Source organism: Lepidothrix coronata, unplaced genomic scaffold (genome assembly GCF_001604755.1).
Source record: "Lepidothrix coronata isolate B3197 unplaced genomic scaffold, Lepidothrix_coronata-1.0 Scaffold57, whole genome shotgun sequence".
Taxonomy (NCBI): domain Eukaryota; kingdom Metazoa; phylum Chordata; class Aves; order Passeriformes; family Pipridae; genus Lepidothrix; species Lepidothrix coronata.
This window is the reverse complement of record NW_016690237.1, coordinates 1,573,433-1,592,309: the sequence shown is the minus strand read 5'-3', so window position 1 is coordinate 1,592,309 and position 18,877 is coordinate 1,573,433. Positions and strand designations below refer to the sequence as shown.

Below are 18,877 nucleotides of genomic sequence, written 5' to 3'. Positions count from 1 at the left end.
AGGGGGAAACTTCTGCCCCCCCCATATGATCGACAGTCTTTTAACTCCATGCACAAAAATCTTGTCCCAGGAACTACCGTAATTTCCATTAATTCTCCACCTATATTCTACTAACAGTAATTATGATTAATAATACTAAAAAATAATAGTGGTTAAACAGCAACATAACAGGATTTTAAATATGCAGATATCTTTGGCTAAGCTGTCTACCTCCTTTATGCCCCAAAGGAAGTTCCAGAAAGTAAATCTGCTAAAATGACAGTTACTCACAAATGAGTTATTCTAGAAAAAGAAAGAAGAAATCACTATCAAAAATGGAGGGCAAGCTACCAAAGCCTGGATAAAGATAAAATGTTCCATTTAGTGGTTTCTAAAATGTAAAAAGTATCAAAATTTCCAAAAGACTTATATCTTGCTCTTAAAAGTTTACTCAGCATGAACATAGTCCATTACTTGACCAAATACTGCTTACCTGAATGCAGTTTTTCAAGTTGTCCTTTGTTGGCTTTTCTTCTGCAAGTTTTGTGGCAAACTTGAGACCTCTCCCGTACATTTTATTTACCAATGCATGCTTATAGGCAAAAGTCAAAACCTACAAAGCAAATTAAAAAAACCAAAACAAATTAAGTATATCTTACAAGGTTTGACAAGTAATAGCAAATTCTGTTCAGGCAGAAGAAGTGATTCAAAATAAAACATTTACAGAAGATAGCTTTTTCTTTGCAGTAAAACAGATGATTCACAGTAGTAGTTATAAACATGAACTTCCTAGAGACTATTTCTGACGAACATATTTGACTTCAGAACATCTTATGTAACACAGATGTCACTATTCTAATTTTTCATTTATCACATTTCTAGTTTCTTTGGATTTTCATTCTCTAGAGGCAACCGTATGGTACATTAAAAAAAAAAAATTTAAAAAAAATCAAGAACCAGGCAGGTATATCTTCAACCCACAGAAGCAAAGACCCAACTGAGAATTTTGATTCCTAGGTAGTCACTAACTTACTGCAGAAAAAAGTATGAATGTACATAGTGAATGATATATATACAGACACAGACAGAGAAATGCACATAATTATAAAAAAGCAATGAAGACAGGTAAGCATGAAGACAAGCCTCAGGTTTTAGGTGAGCTCCTCACTATTGGTAATTTCTTAAGAAGAGATCATAAAAGAAGCTTTCACTTGATAACACTAACTAAAGAGCCAGCTGGCAGTCCCTATCAATGCAGTAACTCACATAAGCAAACAAATGTGTCTCCTTGAGCGCTAATGTGAAATAAATCAGGTTCTTAACACCAAACACTGATGGCATTCAGGGTGCTGCAAGATAGTCAATACCATTTCACCAGCTACAGAGTTAAAAATTAGAGCAATCAAGACACTTATCTTTTATTCCCTTTGGAACACTCATAGCAAATAGGTATTTTTTACTTTTTACTGAAAAGTGAAGCAGTAAAGTTGGTGAATATGGTGGTATGTCTGTTGTTGGTAGTGTTTATGAAATCTTGTATTAGAGTTTGCCATTCACTTCCCCTCATTCATTACAATATTTGTCCTTCCCTCTGACTCCACAATAAAAGTTAAATTTTCCCACTTAAATTATCCCATTAAGAAAAACTAACAAAAACTCTTACAGGATGTTTGGAAATATGCTTTGCGTTACAGCATTAAAAAAAATAAATTAAATATATCTCAAGAATATAAACACTAAGGAACCAGAGACCTGAATCTTGCAAGGACTGAGGAACTTGTCTAATTTTAGCAGCCTGAACACTTTCATTTAGCGTTAATCACATGCACAAGTCTTTGCAGGATCAATATTTAAAGGACAGGTAAAAAAGAAATAACAAGCTCAATTATCAAGCAAGTAAAGGTGCAATTTTGAAGCTCCAAAATACTATGTCAAGTACTCAGAGTTCCTCATTCTTCTTCTTCTATCTTCAGGTACTTATTTTGCTGTGTTGAAGTATTCACTTAATCTGTTGTAGCTTAAAACACACACATATATGCAACAATGAGCATACAGCACCATTCACAGATACGATTTTCCAAATATTGCTATTGGAAAAACACTTTGCCATGCTGCATTCTCAATCCAATTATTCTGGATATTTTCCTAAAGCAAAACACATTAGCAAACATTTCTGAATAACCTCTCAGTGGATCCATTAGCATTTAGTTGGCTAAACTAAACTTAAAAAAAAAAAATTCCCTTCTGTAAAAGATGACAGAACCACAAAACAAAAAACAAACAAACAAAATAAAATCAAATGAAAAATGCATTGGAGCTCTCAGCAAATATAACATATCGGAGGCTAACCAGAAATAATGTCACTGCTCTATTAAGAAAGCTCTTACCTGACCCTCTAAGTTTTGAATGGTTATTGAACATCAGTGATAAAGGCAGGAGGAAAGCCACTTGACAGCATTTCTTTCGTAACAGGGCTTCCTAGAGTTTTTATGGCAAGAAAACAAAGCATTTTACGAAACACCCTTGCTCTGGCCAAATAAAAGTTTGGGTATTTCTAAATGAGAAAAAGGTTCTCTGCTGGACCAAAAGGTTGAAAACAATGCTCCAAGAGCTCTTGATAAAAGACAATTTCTGTTGTAGTGCTTGGAAAAAAACCCTCAATCAACCGTATACAAGTTCAGTAAAACTACTAAAAATTCATTAGCACTTTAGAAGTTAAGAACAATCCATGAATTGCTTTAAGATCGGAACTGGTTTACAGAGAAAGGTGTTAAGATATTTTACAACTTGTACACATGTTGGTCAAATTAAGCCTTATAATTATTGCAAGCTTTATAAGGTCACAGAAGTAAAGATTATGGTTCCTTGATGTGTGTAAACAAAATGTAACCTGGAATGCTATTAAGATATAAAACAAAAAATAGCTGCTATATGAATGTATAAAACCAGCAAAGAAACCAATTTGTAGTATCCAAAAGCAAATTTCTAGATGAAAGAAGAGGAATTAATTCAAAGTATATTAATATTATTTCATAATTGCAACAAATACAATTAGGGCTAGCTTTTATATCACAAGTGATACGGCCCAGAGATTGTACAAAGAGCGATAAGAAGGGTAGTAAGAAAAGGCAACACATACTTCTAGGATACTGAGGGGAGGAAAAAAAAAGATATCACTGTTAGATACTTTATTCCCCAAGCTAACAGCCTGGAATACTCCACGTGCTAGGAGTCAGACCCATGAAAATGGCTGAACATATGACTCCTAATTAGCTGCCTAACTTGCTATTGGCTATAAAGATGTTTAGGAGAGTAAAATGCTGAAACGATTTCTCCTAAAACATTTGTAGGGCTGAAATATTTAAAAACCTGAAAACACTCTTAGAAAAGTGTTTGAATCCAGCAACACTAAACTACCTAAAAAACCTGTTCTAGTGTCCTAATGTTGTTACCTATGAAAACGGATTTGTATAATCAATTACTTCATTATTTAAGCAGTTGATTAAAATATATCTACATGTACAAATCGTTAAAATACTAGATTAAACAATATAATATGTAGATAACATACTGCAACTACTTATTAAGAACACTGAGGTTATAATGTTTACAATTCCCAGCAAACAAGCTTTTTCAGGTAATGAACTATGGTAATTAAGTTCTATTGACTGCCTATCACAGATTAAAGTATTATTCATATAAAAAAATTGACTCATATTTTCAAGAGAGGGAAGGCAGTTAAGGGAATCAAGTATCCAGCAGCAAGTTTTTGGCAGTGACTGAATACAATCAGCTGGAAGAAACAGCTGCATCTAATGGTGAAGACAGTACTAGGAAAAATAATGCAGGCTAAAGATGTTTAAAGGACAAGATGGAAAAGTCTGCACCTTTTACTTGTTTTTAAATGTGACTTTAGGTTTGTCCCCAACAGCTAATAAAGGTTGAGGGGCATTAAATTATACAGATTGGTCATTCCCATTAACAAACATACAACATCCTACTACTCTCCTGTAGCAGCTTTAATTAAAACTGAGGATTTTGGCCTACAAAATTTAAAGCTATGTTCTAGGTAAAAGAAAAACTGCACAACTTATATTCCATTACTGAAGACCCTACAGTGCTGTCATAAACATGTCAGCATAAGCAATCAAATGCTGCATAAAGCTGTCTCAACTAGAGTTTACTTGAAATGCTTTTGTGTACACAGGGGACATAAATATTTTCTTTCATGTTTCATTTAAAATGAACCTTCAGAGAAGAGCTGAAAGTGTGAACAAATGCACTTACTATCAAAAGGAAATTTACTTCCCTACACATTTGCTACAATACAGGGAACAAGCACGACATTTCCATGAGAAACAGGCAATTCAAGGAAACCAACAAATGCCCTGTGGCCACATAGGTGCAACAGCTGCAGAGGAGAGATGAAACAAGTGACAGTACTTGGTTTACTAGAGGGTGAGCAGAAGCACACAGAAAAGTGATGACATTCCGGATTCATCTCTTTGTTTTCAAAAATTTACTTAGCCTTTTAATTACTGACATCTGGATGTAATTTGATTGGTAGAAAACTAAAAACACTTAAAGCAATGTTTCTATCTAAAGCTCTCTATATATACTTGAATGATCAGTGCAGTATTCAAAAGCCTTATTTCCATGCTTTCTCATCTAGGTGTTCCATCTTTCAAGTGCCATGTCCACATACAGAAGAGGTCCACATTTTAATTTACTACACACTGCTTTAGAATAAGCTGGTTGCTTCTTGAGGATTCTCACTGAAGGACATTCATACAAAGTCTGTCTCCTGTCTGACTTGACTACTCCACTCTACCCTTCCTTCTCTTTCATTTCTGTGCTGGTTTTGGCTGAGCTAATTTTCTTCATAGTAGCTGGTATGGGGCCCTGTTTTGGATTTGTGCTGGAAACAGGGCTGACAACACAGGGATGTTTTAGTCATTGCTGAGTAGCACTTGCACAGAGTCAAGGCCTCTCACCCCACCTCACCAGTGAGCAGGCTGGGGATGCACAAAGAGTTGAGAGGGAACACAACCAGGACAGCTGACCCCAACTGACCACAGGGATATCCCACACTGTATGGTGTCATGCTCAGCATATAAAGCTGGGAGAAGAAGGAGGAATAGGGGAGATTTGGAGTGATGGCATTTAATTTCCCAAGTCACAGTTACATATGAGGGAGCCTGGCTTTCCTGGAGATGTCTGAACACCTGCCTGCCCATGGGTAGTGGCAAACGAATTCCTTGTTTTGTTTCGCTTGTGTGCGTGGCTTTTGCTTTACCTGTTGAACTGTCGTTATCTCACCCTGAAAGTTCTCACTTTTACTCTTCCAGTTTTCTCCCTCATTCCACCGCAGGGGAATGAGCAAGTAGCTCTGTAGGTCTCCTGACCATCAATCAGTTTAGATTTCAAATTGAGTAGTAAAACCAAGAGGAAAAAGAAGACAAACGTACTACATAAACAGGATGGAAGTAATTTCCATACGAAATGCTACAGAAATGTAAACCAGTTTTGTTGGCTTTTCAGTACCAATTTAACAATACAGCAGCATAAATTTTCAGAGCAAAATCTGAATGTGCACTTAGGCAAATGTATACTTAAGCCACTCAAAGAGAAAGGTTAAAGTTCCTAATCTGTAGAACTCAAATCAGTTACTTATTCCCGACCCAGAGCATTCAGCTCAACAATACCTGGAATCACTACGTTTCTTGAAAAAAAAAGCCATTAACAAAGAGTGATAAACTCCTAACAGAATGTCTATATAGGCATTTTTCCCCTGAAATTCTATCAGCTTTAAAAAATAAAAACCAGAAGACAGAAGTAAGCCAGGAGTTACTATACTGGAACAAAGTACTGCATTTACAAACAGATAGCAAGAAAATCATGTACCAAGGAATATGATTAAAGCACAAAATCTGCTACCACAGAATATTATAATCAGTTAATGATTAGGAGAGGTATGATGAAAAGATGTATGGGTACAAGGGCATACACACTAAGCGAGAGTGAGCACCATCAAACTTCTTGTTCAGGCCTCCACCTAAAGCATAAGTTCTTACACGAAGTTTATTTACTGCCAAGGAAGTTAAATGTTTTGGGGCTTTTTTTTTCTCCACTTTCAAAGTTTTTATTTTTTAACTACTTGAAGTGCGTTTGTAATTTTACTCAATTATAAACAAATACATTGGTCACTTCATCTTCTACTAAAACAGTCACATGTGACAGCTACGTACAGCAACTACATAGCTCAACAGCCAAAAATAAAAAGTCATAACCTTTATAAATTAAAAGCTACATAACTAATCACCTACAATGACTTTTTTTTCCTTCTGGAATAACTGTCTTGAATGAAGCAGACAAAAAAAAATTCAAGTCTCAGGATCAGGAACCTTGAAATGTCAAGAAAGTCTGTGCTAATAAAAACATAAGTGTAATTATTTCCAAGGGATTCTTCCTTTACCTCTACAGATACTACTGACAGCAAAACACAAAACTTCTCTTGTCCATGGTGTGGAAGAGACTACAGCATGCAGGACTGAACAGAGTAGGGTTGCTGCACACTTCTGTGTGCACAGCTACAACAGTGCAGAGGTTAATCAAAAATATTCCCTGGAAAGTACAGAAAGAAGCAATTCAATAAAGCAAGTAGCTTTTTTATGTAAATCTGGTACTGTCCTATACCCTTCCCTTAACCTCTACATTCATATGCACAGAGATGGGCTTACCATGGATTTGACAGGCTTGGCAAAATCTCTGTGGAAAAAGGTCATTTAGGAAGCACAAGATATGGGGACAGCATGAAAAAGTACAAGGGAGGAATGTATGAGGCTGTGCACACAAAGGTGGTGCATAATTCCAGGAGAAACTATCAGAAAACCCAACATGCAAAAGAAAAAAAATCCGTTCTGGTCTCTTACCTTGCTGTCAAAAAGATCAGTCCATTTTGTTGTTTCCCAGAATGTCTCTGTCAAAACTTCTGAGCACCTNGTTATCTCCCATGCAGGAATGTCCTGGGAAAGGTGTCCTGAGGTGTTTCCCATTGGACCTTGTTAACCCCATCCTGTGATTGGGTGTTCCTGTAAGCCCCTTGGGACTTCTAATTGGTTACTCTGTGAATCCTCCTAAACCCTATAAATGTAACATCCCCAGCAATAAACTCTCTCTTGCCTCCTCTCCACGCTGGTGTGCTGTCTCTGTGCCTGCCATGGGGCCACGTGGGTGCTGGGGGAAGGGGAGGGCACCTCTCCCCTCCAGGCTCGGGGCCTGAAAAACCCTGTCGCTGGAGTTCCCTTTCCCTGTCCCCTCAAGACGTCAGAATGGTTCTTCAGATGGAGAAGGAACTAGAACTGGGCTCCCCCACGTCGTGGGTGGGGAAAGGGATCCAGAGAAACTATCAGAAAACCCACCATGCAAAAGAAAAAAAAATCCGTTCTGGTCTCTTACCTTGCTATCAAAAAGATCAGTCCATTTTGTTGTTTCCCAGAATGTCTCTGTCAAAACTTCTGAGCACCTCTCATGATCCTCATCTTTGCCCTCTGTATCACTGGAAGCAGCCCCTTCTTGGGCCTGCAGATGAAGCAGTTGGTCAGCCAGTGCACTTCCTTTTCGACAAAGTGCATCCACTAAAGTACTCTTCTGTTTTTCCATTTCACTAGAAAAAGAAAACAGCATGAAAAAATATTTAGAATTTTTGCAGATACCTCCTTAAGAACAGAATCAGTGCCAACTGAGTTTACAGTAGTTAGTATACACAAAATGAAAATAAGCACAAAGATAATTTTTAAACCAAGGGTAGTTACTATAACTTAAAATAATCGTAAAAAATTACCTTAAGACACTGTGCATTACAGAAACTCAATCATTCTTCTAAGTCTGAAATGCCTTTGACGTCTTAAGGCAAGGGCAACTCAGACTTCTAAAAGTAAGCCAGCATTTAGATACACAGCTTTATAGTTCCTGGCATTATCAACAGAGAGAGTTGAATCTACCACTAACATAAGCAGATACAATTCTGCTGACTTCAAAGGAATTGCATCCATTTAAAGCACCATTGAATCTGGTGTTTAATTTCAGATGTTAGATTCAACCGCATGACCTAATGGGTCAACTTACCAAGAAATGTTTAGAATGAAGTTTATTATGTCATGGCTTTGCTTTTACAACAGCAATTCTAAAATTACCCACAAATCTGAATTCAGGATAGCCAGAACAGATAGACTAGATTTACAACTGAAATACACTATTTTAATATTAATATTAATTAATATTAATCAACAAATATGCATCTCCCATGTCGAGGGCCTAATCTTCAAATCTGCTGCTCTGTTCATGACTAAAACAGCACCATACTACGTCCAGCAAAATCCACCACTTATTCTCTAGACTAGGATGTCACCTTCAAAACAGTGTCTTCTTGGAGATATATATATACACACTGGTAATTAAGAGGAACAATCTAAAACTAAAGAAAAACAATGAGTCTCAAAAATACTCTGAAGCAGAAGTATGGTCATCATGCTTATCACAAATAAAATCTTTTGCAAGCAGTTAGTTCTTTGGCTGATGTCAATTTTGTCTTCAAATACAGACCTGAATGGTTGTAAAAGATAAAGAAAAGGCATGTAGCATTCAAAACACACGCTTCTACTAATATTCTGCTGGTCCCTCTGATCTTAGATTGAGCTTGATACAAAAACTTAATACTCTATTTTTCTGATACAATAAAATCCTAAAAGCACCCTCGTTTATTTTATTGAGTAAATGAAAAATTGCAGGTTCCAGTGTTCCTGCATTCTGGAGATATAATAAGAAAACACAGTAATTGTACAGTCAAATTTGAAATTACCTATGCCCCAAAAAATACCACAAGTTATCAAAAGTTATAGTAATTCAATTTTTTATATGCAGAGACAAAGTACACAGATTACAAAAATAGGATGCAAGAAAATTATTTACTGGTTAGGTACTTTTTTATAGTAGTTGCATCAGGCCTGGGATCAGTCTTCATGGCAAAATATACTGCTAATGCTGTCTGATCAATATGAGAGATTACAGTATTTGCAGCTGCAACAATTTCATCTAGTCTTTTCATTCGTTCCTAAAGGAAGAATAAAAAAAGATGTTCAGCTCTATGAAATCACACCGCTTCACTGGATAACACACTGCATTAGGATAACTGCAAAGTTATGCAGAAGTAACACTAGATAATTAAACCTGTCGTTTTCTCCCCTTTCTCCAAAGTTTGCTTAAAGAAATCTGGAAAGTTTGCAAGATTTCCTGCATACGTAGTCCATTTTACTGAAAAGAAACTGTGAAAAATATGAGGTCGGTACATGGAAAATGAAGAGTTTATGGAAAAAAAATCACCTTTCAGTACAAATCAATACTCTTAAATAATGGTAGTAGTTATTCAATTCAGAAATAAATTTAAAATCAGAACCAAATGAAAAGAAAAATATTCAAGCTAGTGGCATATACACAAAGGTCTTTATCTTCAACATAAAAAAAACTCAGATGCAAACTTTTCTGTTCACAGTTCTCATTTTTGAGGACAGATTCTGGATTTAGCTGTGTCATTTCAGGGGATTACTGTCCTCAGTCGTCTAAGCAATTCTGCCAGAAGAAATTACCAATCCAGTAGAGGAACAGATTGGGATGTGTGTTTTTCTCAATAACCACCATTCAGAATAATATTGTTGTAGACTAAACCAGTAAGGAAATTTACAATTTGTTTAACCGAACAAGGAGTAACTGATAAGCAAACAGTATAGTTAAGCATACTTTCACCCTGCTGTGGGATTAAGTAAACCACCACCAGTTAAGGAGGCAGTTGTCACTCTAATTAGGAATTTCTGCTTTATAGTACTGAGTACAGTCACTTCAACTCCAACATATATGAAGAAAGACTCAGTTTTCAGGCTACATGGATGTATTGAGACATCAAGTTTAAGAAGTGTTAAATAACCTTTTCAGAATCCAGCTGATGAAGTCTTGCAACATATAATGGAAGATGATTAGGAAATGCTTCTTTCAACTCATTATACATGTCAGTGGTATCTAGCCTAGAAAAGAGGAGGATACATCATGAAAGTACAGATTCTAAATATTTTTTTGAATTTCAAGCTGCTTAAAGCTTGTGTAGCAAGGACAGCAGACATACTTAGTCATCCACTGTATTTTTAGATCTCTTAAAGCTTCAGCAAACTCTTCTTTTACGTCTTTTTCTTTTTCCTGTTCTTTTTCTTTCTCTTTGCTGCCATTTTTACTCTTTGATGGTGATGGTATCAGATGATAGTGAACAGTAAGGACATCCTGGAGGTGGGAAAAAAGACACATACTGAAAGGGATACAGTACATTTTTTTCTGATGCAATATAAAAGCCAAATCATAGCCAGCAACTACTCTGAGCTACACATACAACGAGTAAAGATTCTGAGAGCAAAGTTATTAGATATTAAGAATTCAGGAACTGCTTTAACTTTTTATTCTAAGCAATGCAAGGACATAAATATTAAGACAGCACACTAGGTGTAAGAAAAGAAAGCCTAAAATTTATGAAGTTTGACATTTTTGTATTCATATAATTTTAAAAGGTATTAGTTAGGGAATAAGAAACATAGAAGGGTTTTTGTTTATAAAAAAAGCAAATAACTTGGATAAAGGTAAAGGAAAAGAAGACAGTTAGAGATCCTATCCTATAAATCTGGAAATAAGCAAATTAATAAAGATGACTGATTTCTAAAAAATATCACAATAGGATAAACACGAAACATGTCACAGGATATACAAATTTATTCCACCCAAGATACTATTTCTTCCATGTGCCTACTGAATTAGCTGATGTATCTACAGTCAACTGCTACAGACTTTCCAGTTTCATCTGTACCTGTGCTCAAATTAGTCATCATAACAGCAAGTTTTTTTTTTAAACACTATATGTTTATACAAATATCACTATAGTCTGAGTTCATGCTATACTAGTCAACAATTACCATAAGAAAATCACCTACAGCTAACTCATCTTTGACCATGCTCTGAAGTCCTTTTCCCAAGGCAACTTACATATAAGTTTGCAAATAAGCTAGCGTTATATTTCAGTCACTCATTCTAAAATATTACAACTGCTGGAGGAGGCTGTTTTGTTCTTTTTTGGGTTTTGTGTTGCTTTAAAAAAGCTTTTCCCCAAACAGTGAGGGCACATGTCCCGTTATGTTACATATAAGATGTTTCATAGAAGATCATTAAAGTTTACATCCTCTAGATACCATTACTCTGTTGCAACATTGTGCCAAATATTGAGTTGCATGCTCAATCACTGTGGCAATTTAATTATTCTTACCAATTGTTCCACAATACATTTGTGGGAATGCTTCCCGTAAACCATGTCAGTGTTGTGGAATAAAATGAAACCTTGTGCACAAGATGGAGTTATTTAAGGTTACTTAAATAGCAGGTAAAAGGGTGGCTATTAGAAACTGCTATGCTGTCATGGGTTAAGATTGGCCCCCCCTGAGAGTCGGGGGCTCAGAGGTGATTGGGTGCCAGGGCAGTGTTCCCTGGAGAGCCAGTCACCACTTGTCTTGTTTGCTTCTGCTAAAAAATCATATATACACAGCACCAGAAGCTGGTGGCAGTTTCTGTTGGTGGCTGCTGCGTGTAGGTGTAGAAGGCCAGGGGGTGGCTGGGCTCCTTCTTCCCCCTCCAGGGGGAGGGAGGGGAGCCCTGCAGCCCCCCAGCTCTGCCTAGGCCAGAGTTAGAGACAGCATTGGAGTGAGTGTGTGTTTGTGAGGGACGCGACTCACAAACAACTGGTAAGTGAGAGAGAGAGAGAGAGAGAGGCAGGCCTTGCGGCTGGGCTCTCTTCTTCTTTCCCCCCCTTTGCAGCCAGGTTGCAGAAGGGGGCTGTTTTTCCCTCTCACTGTTTAGTGGGAGTGGTGCAAGGCTCAGCATTGAAGCAGAGCCAAGTGCATGGGCTGATAACGAAGCAGCTCGGTGCTAGGGAAAAGAATCCCAGGCGAAATTGGAGATGGGCCAGAGAGAGAGAGGCTCAGGAGTTGCCCTGCCGAAGTTTGACCAGGGGCAGCTGAAAACTGACTTGGAGGACGTGTATGTTGATAAGCTACACTATAGCAGCCTACAGAACCGAGGTATGAGACCAAGAGGGAGAGATCACACAGCAGAAATGACACAGGACCAAGGAGAAAGGACTCAAAGCTACCTTCTTGGACTTCATGAGGAAGGAAGGACTTCCACAAACAGCTAGAGCTTGGTGAGGGGGGAGCATTCGGGTCCCCGAACACTCCCACGAGAGAGAGACTGGTTACTTATCAGCCTGAAAAGGCTTTTCCTGGACTAAAGTTAAAAGGAGAAGCTTTGAAGGGACTGATAGAAGTGTAATAATATATATATATAGTTGCTTTTAGTTTGTACAGTATATTTATTTGTGTAAATAAATGTAAATACTTCCCCTTTCCCCTATAGAAGCCTCTGGCTTGAAAGTTTTCTCTTCGGTGTTAGGATAAATTGTGGGAAGGGGTGGGGTGGGGAAGCCTGGAAATTGGATTTTGGATTTCTAATGTGGCTCAAACTGCCACATTGCAATAATGAACTTGAACACTACACTTCTGAAACATTCAAGGACACTGATGCAGAAAAATTTTATTTGAACTGATAATTCGAACAGACCAGTAACTTGCTATGTGTTATCGAACACGGTACTGGTAACAGTGACATCAATATTCCCTTAAAACAATTTTTCGAGCTACTTAATATGTAATCATAGAACAACAACACTGACATCTAAATACCGTTTTTTTTTTAAAGTAGTTTAGACAACTAATCTACATTAAAGGAATTCCTTCACAGGAATCATATAAAGAAAAAAATAATATAATTACAGGATAAGAATATAATAACAGGAATATAAAGAATAATTCCTTCACAGGAACTATCCCGCACACATGCATTTCAAATATGAAGCGCATGACCAGTCAGTACAGCTAAATAAGACTCAGCAAGACCTAGGCCAGAGCACAATGAAAGAGGTCATGGAAGTAAGCACATGCAGGAAGGTACAGAGGTCAGAAACGTGGTAGGGGCTCACTAAGGTAATGAGAACAGTAGAAACCAACAATGTAGCAATGTAGTCCATTAAAACAAACTAACATTTTAAGATACCTAACAGGTTAAGCACAAAAATCTGAATGAGTTTACTATGTTTTCTAAAAGATGTCCTCTATTGAGACTAATATTTTCTTAAGAAGGAAACCAGCCATTCTCAGAAATATTCTTCCAATAGTTCAGGATTTCCCTCTTGAAAGTCCTTTTTGATCTTACTTGGCAACTATTTTTGGATTTACGTATCTAAATGATCTCTGCATTCTCAAGCCCTCTCTATATGAGAAGGCTCTACTATACTACTCTGGTTTAAGTTTCAAACCAAGCATAACTGGATTAACAAAAACCCACTTATGTGGAAAAACACTTTCACTTAGACAGACTAATTCTATGTAGCTAAACCATCAACGGTAAAATGTCATCTCCCCATTCTCTCAGCAAGATACTTTTGGTCATGAGATTCTGCAAGCATTACAAGCTATGACCACTGAAAGGAAATCAATGAGCTTCAGACACAGGCACCCTTCTATTAAAAGAGCTTACAGAATAAGAGGTACACTCTTCTACACAGACTTCAAACTTATTTCATGGGATAAATAAAGTTTAGGTGCTTATAATATTTAATTACACATAATTTAACTATAATAAGACCGTAAGATGGATTGAAAGCTTCTTTCTCTATTCTATCTGCAAACACTAGGATCATTTATAAAACCTGGCAACCCCCTAGATATCAGAAGATCTCAGAATGGCACTGTCATTGCCATCAGAGACATTCATCATTAGAAACTAAGGAGAAGAAAGGCAGTTCTTTACAATTCAGCACTTCAGCTTGTTTTCTTATTCAAACTTCCCTCTGAACAGAATTCCTAAAATAGTGTACTGATTTTACATACACCTATAAAAAGATACAGAACTGTAGACAGATAAAGATAGCAAGTGAGAATATTATCCATTGAAAAAAATACTTTAAATAATCTTTCAAATTAATGCAAAAGATGCTTTTTGTTTATCCTCTAAAAATTAGTGGAGTATTAAAAACTTTGGAAGTAGATAGGATATGCACTTTGGTCAGTGTACTCTGTGTAGTTTGATAAGCCTGAATTTACTTTGAACTAGAACTACAAACTGCATACATAAACAAGAACAATGCGCTCAAAACAAATCACCTCTCAAAAGAGCTTAATTAACTGTTAATTTTGCTTCAAGATTTTAATTTTTAAAGATTTTTGTCTAGTGATTCAATTTCTAGTACTTTATGTGGAAAACACATATGAACTACTGTTTTCTGTACTTCAAAGCACTCACAGCAAAACTAACTATAGGTAAACAGCTCCTTCAAGAAACACATCCCAGGTCTCATTTTTCATTTAATATGCATCTGCATATTAATGCAATTCTGCATACACACAATTGAATGCACATATGAAATTTGAGTCTGCTTTAAGATGCATACAATTTGTGCAGTGTTGCTTATTTTTATGATAATACTCTAATTTAATGGAAAATTAAGATTCTTGAAGTCATCAGCCAGGCTTACACAAAATTTTATTAGGCACATACTTCATCCTATTTTTGAAGGCCTCATGATTAAACAGGGATAGTGTCTTAACGCTTGAAGGAAGTCACCCTTCATGTTTGACTTCACAATGCTATTTATTAGTCTCCCATCTGTACTTATCAATACCTGCATAATGCGTTTCTTGCTTTAAATCAGAGGAAAGAATGGCAGAACAGGGAGAAAGATGTAGAAATTTTCTATCCCTTGGCTAGTTGTTACATATTGCTGTTCAAAAGCTGCATTATGTAAAACAACACAAAATTATTGTTACAGACCAGAAAAAGTCAATGACTTGTTTTTCATTCTAACTGGGTTCTGGACTAAACTTAGAGACAAGGGGAAAAAGTAACCAGATTGTAACTGCTTTATGATCAGTAATTGTAAAAACAAAGACACCTGCTTATTGCGTAGAGAGAACATACTGACATTTTTGTCCAAGATATAAAAGAATTCACTATCTTTGGAAAACTAGGCTGCTATTTCCTGGCTTAACCACAAACTGCTTTTATGCAATACAGAGAAGCTGTTCAAGTATGGGCTGGATGAGCAGCCAGGCAGATTGAAACCTGCTGAATGGCTGGGCCCAGAGCGTGGTGATCAGTGGCACACACCTGGAGGCCAGTACCTAGTTGTGTACCCCAGGGATCAGTATTGGATAGAATGCTGCTCAACATCTTCATTAATGACCTGAATGATGGGGCAGAGGTACTCCCAGCACATCTTCTGATGACATCAAACTGGGAAGACTGGGTGATAAACCAGAGGATCATGCTGCCATCCAGAGGGACCTTGACAGGCTGCAGAAATGGGCTTGCAGGAGTGTCATGAAGTTCAACAAGAAGAACTCAAATAGAATAAATCCAGGCACAGAACATGCTGTGGGGCAGCCAGCTGGAAAGCAGCTTGGCAGGAAAGGAGCTGGGGGTCCTGATGGACACCAGGTTGAACATGAGCCAGCAGTGCCATTGTGGTAAAGAGGGCTAATGGTATCCCTGGTTGCATTACACTTACTATCAGCAGGTTGAGGGTTGTGATCCTTCTCCTTTGCTCTGCAACAGTGAAGCCTCACCTGGGGTGCTATGTCCAGTCCTGGGCTCCCCAGTAAAAGAGACATGTGGATCTACTGGAGCAAGCCCAGTGAAGGTCCATGAAGATGTGAAAAAGATGCGAAACAGCTGTGACTGTTCAGCCTAAAGAAGGCATTTGGGGGGTGTGGAGCATTTGGGGATTGAACTCCTCTATCTGTGTAAATACCTACAGGGAGAGAGTAAAGACAAATCCAGACTGTCTTCAGTGGTGCATAGTGAGAAGACTGGAGGAAATGGCCATGAACAGAAACACGGGAGGTTGCCTCTGGACATCAGGAAACTCTTTTTCACAGTGAGGGTGACTAGGCAGGGCATAGGTTGCCTAGAGAGGTTGTGTAGTCTCCACCCTTCAAGATACTCAGAAGCCATCTGGGCATGGTCTTGGGAAACCAGCTTTAGGAGACCCTGCTCAAGCAGGAGGGTTAGACCAGATGACCTCCAGAGGTCACTTCCAGCCTCAGCGGTTCTATAATTCTGTGAAAACAGAAGTACTTTCAACCAACCAGAAATACTTGCTCTGGATCTCTCATAGTGTCATGCACATGTATGCAAGCTAACAAGTTCCATCCCTCCTCAACTAAAAAAAACCCAAAACCCAGAAACCCCAAAACAACAAGAAAATCCTTCCACAGACTAGTCATTGGTACCAAAACAAAAAACCCCCACACATAAAATAAAAATGGCACATATAAATTAACACTCCTAATCTTACAAGAGGGCCTGGACTTGTCTGTGAAAAATACGGAAAGTCTACACATACTTTTTTGATCAACTGTGTCACAAAAAAACCCCACAAAACCCCCAAGTTTTCTGTGCTGGAAAACATTTTACCTGCATGTAAACTTGGGACAGGGCAGGGTAAGTATTGAAACTTGTAAACTAGGAAGGCCTCGGAGTTGTATTCTCAGAAAAATGCATTAATTAATAGAGGTCTTACAGAACAATGCTGTGAAATGCATTGTGTTTTATTTATTTGCTGCTAGTACACTGATGAGTAATAGATTAAAGTAAAAAGAACAGCAGTTTTTATTTCGACTTCGAGTGGGTATACTGCTCAGTATATCTGAACACAAATCTCTGTTCTAAAAAAAAAAAAAAAGAAAAAAACCCCAGAACATGAAACCTCTAATCTGTTTAACAGGTTTTGTTATGCAAATTAAATTATGAGTAGAGTTTAACTCCCTTGTTAGAGATTCACTTCGTGAAGATTTTATACCCTACTCATCAGGAAGCCATGCATTCACTTACTAAAAGTGATCTGCATGATTTTCAGATATGAAAATAAAATTCAGCAATGTGCACTAAAATCCTTCCTTGTAAAGCCTAATCACATTCCCACACAGTTATTACACCAAAACCAGAGTAAGTTAGCAGGTTCAGTTATAAATTAACTGTTAACAAAATAGCAGAATGTGGCAACAGACTGAGTTATCCATGGTTCTCAGATCTTATTTCTAACAAGAAAAAACCCAGTAACTTTATAAAGGTAGTCTAACGGAGTATTTTTTGCATTCTTTTAATAAACTGTTTCACACTCTGACTTCTGGCAGACTATTGTATTACCTGATGTAAAAATACGAGAAAGCACAATATTAAACGCTGCTGTATTGAAAGTCACTCACCCCCTACCTAAAATATCTTATATGTACTCCAAAATTCTTTCTGTAAATTCTACTACCTGCTACACAACTGTATAAACTCCAGACTGTAACAAAATACATTCAATTTAAGTAGAAACATGAACTGAGAGACTTTTCCACCAAGTCCATCTCACCTAAGGAAAATATTGCTTCCTACAGTATATTTTTTATGACTGTAATGAAGCCAACTCTCAATTCAGTAGATTGGGTATAGAGTTAGGTATTCATTTACTCAATTCTATATCAATGGGTTAGGTTTGTATTCAATTCTCAATTTGCAGACAGAATAGGCAGAAACACTTGCCTCAGAAAATCTAGACCACAAACACTTAAGATTCCTGAATATTTAATAATGAGAAAAAATACAGGCCACTAATCACCACATGCATTTTACACCACTTATTGCAAAAGTATACACATGCTCACGTGCCTCTCAGTGTTTTGTCATTCTACCAGTAAACATACGTAAGGTGCTGAAATAAATAATTCAGGTCTAAGTAGGTAGATGAAGGAGACAAATTAAAAACCAAGACTGGTAGACAAATTCTTTAAGTCATATGCAAAAAGACTTAAGCATATCTTTTTCAAAAACTAACATTCAGTACCTTTTTAAATTTTCCTTGTCGTTTTGCTGCAGACTGCCCCTGGGAGTTAGAATAACATACTGTAAGAAAACATGCACACACCACACAGGATGGAGACACCTTCTCTGTACAATTATAGTCATACTTTCAACCTACAGATTGCCAACTTTTAGAGTCACATCTATGTTCAAACATGCTCTTAAAGCATGCTCTTTCATGTTTTCAAAATTAATAAAACAATGCATCATTGTGTATACAGTCCATTCCTCCTGTAAGATAAGCAAGTGTTGTTAACCACTTAGCTTCAATTATTAAATTACAGAAATTGAGCCTCAGAATTTTAGTTTTTAGATTGTTGACTGTTTACTGGCATTGTTGTATTTCATAATAAATATACAGAAATTAGATACATTTTCCCTTACCTTGCATCCACCTGCTGACTTAGAGACAACTTTGCTGCCTAGTCCTCCTTTTTTGTCTCCTGGTACATATTGAGATTCACTAAAGGCAGCAGAAAGTATCTGATGCTATTTGATACCATCCTTTTTCCAGTGAAACATGACCATAACAGTAATGCCTTAGACTATGACATGAGACATGCCTCAGCTAGAACTTCTCTCTGAGAAAGAAATTTTTCTCCATCACATGAAATTTGACAGGCAGTATTCTACCTATCTCCTGCTCCCTATCACAGAAACTACTGTACATAGCCACTTAGTCTGGTTTAAAAATAAAATGGGCAAGAATCACAACCAATAGTTCAAGGAAGTGCAAAATTCCAGTTAGGGAAACTATACTACACTAGTGTAATGAATTTACCACAGATTTCAGAAAAGCACACTTACAACCTCACAGGAATCACAAGGAAATAATTAAACTAGGCATTTTAGATTT

At 37.2% G+C, this 18,877-nt stretch overlaps 1 protein-coding gene across 3 annotated transcripts in view; it reads right to left on the bottom strand.

The window, feature by feature from the left end:
- Nucleotides 1-18,877, bottom strand: part of TPP2 (tripeptidyl peptidase 2) — a 54,558-nt gene that overhangs the window by 1,401 nt on the left and 34,280 nt on the right. The window contains exons 24-30 of one of the 3 annotated variants that reach the window (XM_017816646.1): nt 18,005-18,043; nt 10,154-10,305; nt 9,959-10,055; nt 8,961-9,091; nt 7,505-7,645; nt 6,912-6,978; nt 473-592 (exon numbers count right to left, since the gene is read on the bottom strand). In XM_017816646.1, the coding sequence (XP_017672135.1) occupies nt 473-592; nt 6,912-6,978; nt 7,505-7,645; nt 8,961-9,091; nt 9,959-10,055; nt 10,154-10,305; nt 18,005-18,043 (747 nt within the window). Of the gene's footprint in view, nt 1-472; nt 593-6,911; nt 6,979-7,437; nt 7,646-8,960; nt 9,092-9,958; nt 10,056-10,153; nt 10,306-18,004; nt 18,044-18,877 lie in introns of all 3 variants that reach the window. The other 2 variants (XM_017816647.1, XM_017816648.1) reach the window with 2 other exon arrangements.